The 6,110-nt window shown below is 45.0% G+C and overlaps 1 protein-coding gene across 3 annotated transcripts in view; it reads left to right on the plus strand.

Moving 5' to 3' along the window:
• Nucleotides 1-5,763, plus strand: part of LOC146042578 (galactoside alpha-(1,2)-fucosyltransferase 2-like) — a 273,576-nt gene extending 267,813 nt beyond the window's left edge. For all 3 annotated transcript variants that reach the window (XM_083162632.1, XM_083162633.1, XM_083162634.1), the window contains one exon: nt 1,489-5,763. In XM_083162632.1, coding sequence (XP_083018758.1) covers nt 1,489-2,633 — 1,145 coding nt within the window. In that variant the 3' untranslated portion in view covers nt 2,634-5,763. The remainder of the gene's footprint in view (nt 1-1,488) is intronic.
• The last annotated feature ends 347 nt before the right edge of the window (nt 5,764-6,110 follow it).

The raw sequence follows: 6,110 nt of genomic DNA on the forward strand, positions 1-6,110 counted from the left end.
ATCGCGTTGTATCGCATCGCATACAATCATATTGCATGCGATGCGATGCGATTTTTATATGTAAAGGCACCCAGATGCCTGTTTCATATGTGAAATGGCCCCCCAGACCCCATTTTTAATTGTATACCCACACTGATGGCTAAATGCCCCCCATTGTTAACGCCACCCCACTATCAACGCCAACCCGAAGCTTGGCGAGCGCAGCAAGCCCGCGAGGGGCGGCGGTACGCATCCTCCGACCTTTTTATACCTCCACTATCCACGTTGGCGTGGAGTTGATTTTATATAGTGTGGCGAGCGCAGCGAATTACATGTGAAGTAATATGCGTGCGCTCGCCACGCTTCGGGCTTGGTGGCTCACTGCGCTCGCCACACTATATAAAATCAACTCCACGCCGACGTGGATAGTGGGGGTATGAAAAGGTTGGAGGACGCGTACCGCTGCGCTCGCCACGCTTCGGGTTGGCATTGATAGTGGGGTGGCGGGCATTTAGCCATCAGGGTGGGTATACAATTAAAAATGGCGTCTGGGGGGCCATTTCACATATTTTACAGGCATCTGGTTGCCTGTACATATACAAATGGGGGGCATTTAGCCCAAATCGCGTCACATTGTATACCATACAATAGCATACAATGCGACGCGATCTTGACTTCAAGGGAATTTAATTGGATAATACAGTGTGTCAGAGCACTCCTGAGTTTGTTAGCAGAGTGTATAAAATACATGTCCTTAACTAATAATCCCTTCTCCTATTGCCTGATATCCATAATTATTATTTTCATGATGCTTATGATTCTTCTTTTTTCATTTGCAATATCACTGGCTGAATGAAATAACTTTTTTTTCCCTTTATTTATGTAATAAGATCAGGCCAAATAATTTTCACTACAAAATACATAGGTACAAGGAAGTCAAATGCTACCTCATTAGGGCAAGGCTCAAAACCACAGTTGTGTTTGCAAGTCTGTTCAGCAAACAGGGAGATAGTAATACACTAAGGGGGTTACCAATGTTTTTGTAATGCGCATTTCTGCACATGTGCATACGCTGGGTGTGAGCGAGCATGGTGAACTGCTAGTTCACCATGCCGTTCGCACCCACGAATGAGGGGGGGGTGGGTTATTAAGGGGAAGTGCCCATGGATATTAAGCAACAAGGACACGGCTGCCGGGGGTGGGCAGCGGAGATCGCCGGATGTCAGCTTCCCGCCCCGTACAGGGAACACACAAAACTAAGGCGCCTGAGAGTGTCTTAGTTTTGCGTGTACGTTTCAAATTATTCGATGGTCGGCAACCAATGAATGATTTGGTCCCCGCAAATTTGGCTTATGTATGATTTGCCTTATCTATTATAGTACTACTTAAATCTTCTGTATTATGTGCATTGTTTATTTTTTATGTCTGCAGAGCACCTTGATAAAAGAGTAGTATATAAATAAAATGATGATTACTATAATTTACACTTATTTTTCTGTTCTCTGGCAGGTCTTAGATATTGTATCGATGAGCCTATCTCACATCTCCCAAAAATACACTACAGGCACCAAATAAAGATGGAGTTGCCAAACAAGAAAAAGAAAATGCTGCTATTGGGATGTATCTTTGTGTCCGTCATCGTCTTTTCGGCATTGTACCGACTACAGCTCCATATAGAATTTTTGACTTTTTCTGCAAACATACCTTTATCTTTTATATGTCCTGATAAAGAAGAGAAGCCTACTGAACCGATCAAGTACATCTCCGATTCCAGCACTAGCGATATAGTAGCCAAATGCAAAGATTACGGAATTTGGACGGTGAAACCTGATGGTAGGTTAGGCAATCACATGGGCGAATATGCTGCATTATTTGCCTTGGCCAAAGCCAATAAACGTCAAGCCTTCATACTTACAGAGATGCATAACCTCTTGGCACCAATATTTAAGATCACTCTGCCAGTTTTACATTACAATGTTGTCAACCGTGTCCCGTTTCGAGAGTACTGGATACACGACTGGATGTCAGAAGAATATAATCACATTGAAGAAAGTTTTATAAAACTCACCGGCTTTCCCTGTTCATGGACGTTTTTTCATCATATTCGGGATGAAATCCTTCGGGAATTTACAATCCACGACTACCTTAAGGATGAAGCCAACCAAGTTTTAGAAGGGTTAAAAGGTTCCAGAACAAATGTTACCTATATTGGGGTCCACGTCCGGAGAGGAGACTATGTGAATGTCATGCCAAATGTTTGGAAGGGTGTTGTGGCAGACAAAGGATATTTGGAAAAGGCCATGAATTATTTCCGTAGAAAATATGAAGAACCCGTTTTTGTTGTGACCAGCAACGGAATGAGCTGGTGTAAAGAAAACATTGACAATTCCAAGGGAGATGTCTTCTTCTCAGGGGATGGTAATGAGTCAACTCCTGGCAAAGATTTTGCACTTCTGGTTGGGTGTAACCACACAATAATGACAATAGGAACCTTTGGTTTCTGGGCAAGTTACCTGGTTGGGGGGGAAACTGTTTACCTCACAAACTTCACATTGCCAGAATCGGAATTCTTGAAACTTTTTCATTATGATGCAGCTTTCCTCCCAGAATGGATTGGGATTCCTGCTGACCTTTCACCTCTCAGGCACTCATAAGACTGATCGAAAAGCCAAATCTGCCTAGGTTATATAAGTGGACCTGTCCACATACTGCCACATTTATTCAGGAGAATAAGACTTTTTGGAGAGTGATAATATGGACCATCCGACCAGCTCCTAACTGTTGTCAAAAAGCCTGTGACAGGACAGTTAGGTGCTTATTGGCTGGTACTTTAGCTCTCCGCTTTACCACTTTCCATGGCTTGGTACATATGCCGCTATAGGTTTATAATGGATGGATTTTTTTGAATCTACACAATACTCCTACAAATCGTGTTTTTTGGTTTTTTTTACTTTTATTCGTTCAATGTTTGACTATTTATTGGAGCTGTCTGCTAGCTGCATCCAAAATCACAAAGGCAGTTGATTATCTTGTAAAAGCTTTATTTTTCTATCATAGTTCTGTGTTGTTTAGACATATGTTTATAGTATCAGGCTGCTTATTTGTATTGCACTGAGATACAAGGAAAAGTTGCACTCTGGGTACTGCTGTACATATTGCTGATAGCAGAGAAGAATCCACAGCAGCAGAAGTAAAGCAATTATATGTTATAACATACCTCCCAACCGTGCCGCTTATTGTGGGAATGTCCCGTTTTTTTTGGGACGTTCCCGCGTCCCTCCCGGGGCCAGCAGTGTCCTGCGGCGGGGGGTGGGGGGGGGAGGAGTTGGGAGTCCCCTCTGTCATCCGTGAATAGACACTGATGCGCACAGTGTCTATTCCTGCAGCCAGACGGGCTGGGGGCATAGCCAGCAGCTAATGGAGCTGCTGCACATGCCCCCATGGTGGCGAAAATGTGGCGTGGCCTCGCGTCAGCATTGTGAGTACAGGACACACCCCCCCCCCCCCTTTTTGCTAGTCCACGCCTCCAAAAATTTGCGCCCTGTCCCTCCTCGCAGGGATCAACTGTGTGGAGGTATGCTATAATGTTAACTTAAACTTAACACATGGCTAAAATGTCCAATAGAACGAAAAAAGCAATGGGTTTTAAATGCTGCAAATGGGCATGTGCCCACCAGTTAATGAGTCGTTTGATGTAAATCACTCTGAATATAATCAGAATTTCTCTCCGATCCAAAGTATCGCTAACCGGCCTTGTTTGCTGCACGTGACTACTGTATGAAAGGAGTTGGTTATAAGAAGTTGTCTTGTCTAGTGGAGTTTTATGCCTGGACCTGGAAGTTGGAGTGTTTGGGGCCTATTGTAGGCAACAAAATGCAAAAGAGAGCAATTGCTAAAAGAAAAAAAAAAATCTATTTTAAATTATGCATTTTCCTAGTAAAATTAATGTTTTATTTGGCTTCTCTCAGGGTTAAGCTCTATATGGGGTTTGTATTTGACATGTGGTTCACTGGAGAGAGCAAAATCCTAGTACAGTGTTTCCCAACATCGGCCCTCATGTAAAACAAACAGTCCAGGTTTTGATGACATCCATCATGAGCACACATGGTTAAATCAAAATAATTTATGCATAAATGAGGTCTGCTATATGTGGACGGTTAGTGTTCCTTGAGAACTGATTTAGGAAAACACTGCCCTATGAGGATATATGTAACTGCAGTGCAGTGGAAAATTGTGGCAACTTCTGTGCCTACCAAAAAATGAGGGAGGGGCCTTGACAAAAAGGGGTGTGGAATAACAGGAATGCTATGATTGCGTGCCACGCCTCCCATTTTCGTTATTGTGGGAGCATACCTAGCACTCTGTGAGTTGCTGGCTATGCACCGGGACCCTCCTGCCTCACACATGAGCACATCATTGATTCACCGTTGCTCTGCCAATAAAACGGGACTGCTTCGCAAAAATCGTGACAGTTGGGAGGTATGTGATAGTTACCTGCTTTGGTATGCTATCAACTATTGGCGTATTTTACCTAGGGGGTGCAGGACTGTGAAGAGAGAGCAATTCCTATGGGAAGGCATTCCTGTGCTATTATGGAAACCCTGACGGACTTCTTAGTGTCGCTTCCCATTTCCACCAGATTTAAGCCCCATCTACCAGTGGGATCAGCTGGGAGGGCAGGGAGGAGAGTGCTCTGCTGGAAGAGGTCAACGGCGGCCAACACTACCCCTGCAGAGTAGGTCCGCAGCGACCCCACCCCTTGGAGCAGGTTAGCGGCGCTTCGCACGTGGAGTAGGTCAACAGCGCCCCCCCTCATGGTTTTGCCTGGGCCGCTGAAATGCCTTGCGCCGGCACTGGGCGGAAGTAGAATCAATAAGAACATCCTGCACACGGACACAATACAGACGCTCTAGACCAGGCGTAGGCAACCTGTTGTGAAACTACAAGTCCCAGCATGCCTTGCCACAGATTTGCTATAAGGGAATGCTAAAACTATGGCAAGGCATGCTGGGATGTGTAGTTTCACCACAGCTGGAGGGCCACTGTTTATAAGGGCCTGCTGTAAAGGCTTGCTGAACTTTTATATGTAGCAATGCCCAGATGTACCACTATACGACATTATGCATAACTGAAACATGCATATAGATCAGGGTTCCTCAATCCTAAAGGCACCCTAACAGTCCAGGTTATAAGGATACTATGCATAAGCGGGTATTGGTCTCTGGGTTGACCCTATTTAGGTCAACATGCATTCGGTTGACCATTGAAGGTCTACAGGGCTTAAATCAACACTGAAATATGTAGGCATGGCTAAGGTTGACAGGGTTGGAAGGTCGACAATGGGAAGGTCAACAGTCAAAAGGTCAACATGGGTTTTTCATGTCCTCCCCCGAATGTCGACATAGTCAATATGGACACAGCCAAGGTGTACCTACCATGTGCCCTCGCATAACTCGCTGCACTGAGCGCACTATTTTATTCTCTCACCACGCCCTAGTGGATGGTAGGTCATGAAATACCGCTTGCTGACACATGTTGGCTCTAAACGTACAAAACTCATGTCAACCTTCTCATTGTCGTCCAAATGTTTGTGTTGACCTTCCAACCCTGACCACCTATTTCAGGTGTCGACCTAAGCCCTGTCGACCATCAGTGGTCGACCCAATGCATGTTGACCTAAATATGATCGACCTAAGCACATGCAACTTAATTAGTATTTTACAAAGTTTGATTTAACCATCTATGCTCGAGCAAAGATATCCTTTAAAACAGGCATGTCCAACGTTGGCCCTCCAGATGTTGTGAAACTACACATCCCAGCATGCTTTGCCACAGTTTTGCTATTAGAGAATGCTAAAACTATTGCAAAGCATGCTGGGATGTGTAGTTTCAAAACATCTGGAGGGCCAACGTTGGACATGCCTGCTTTAAAACCTGGACTGTTTGTTAGGGGGCCTGGAGGATCAATCTTGGGGAAAGCCTGGTCTATTTGCATGTTGTAGTCAGGCACTAAAGGTAAATCAGGGTTGGGAGTCTCCCGAAAATCTGGTCCCCCTCCTAGCCCTCGGAAAGGTGGGCAACCCTCCCGGATTCAGGGACACCCCCACTGCGCAATTTTACACAATGGGGGC

This window comes from Crinia signifera, chromosome 19 (genome assembly GCF_055691185.1).
Source record: "Crinia signifera chromosome 19, ASM5569118v1, whole genome shotgun sequence".
Classification (NCBI taxonomy): domain Eukaryota; kingdom Metazoa; phylum Chordata; class Amphibia; order Anura; family Myobatrachidae; genus Crinia; species Crinia signifera.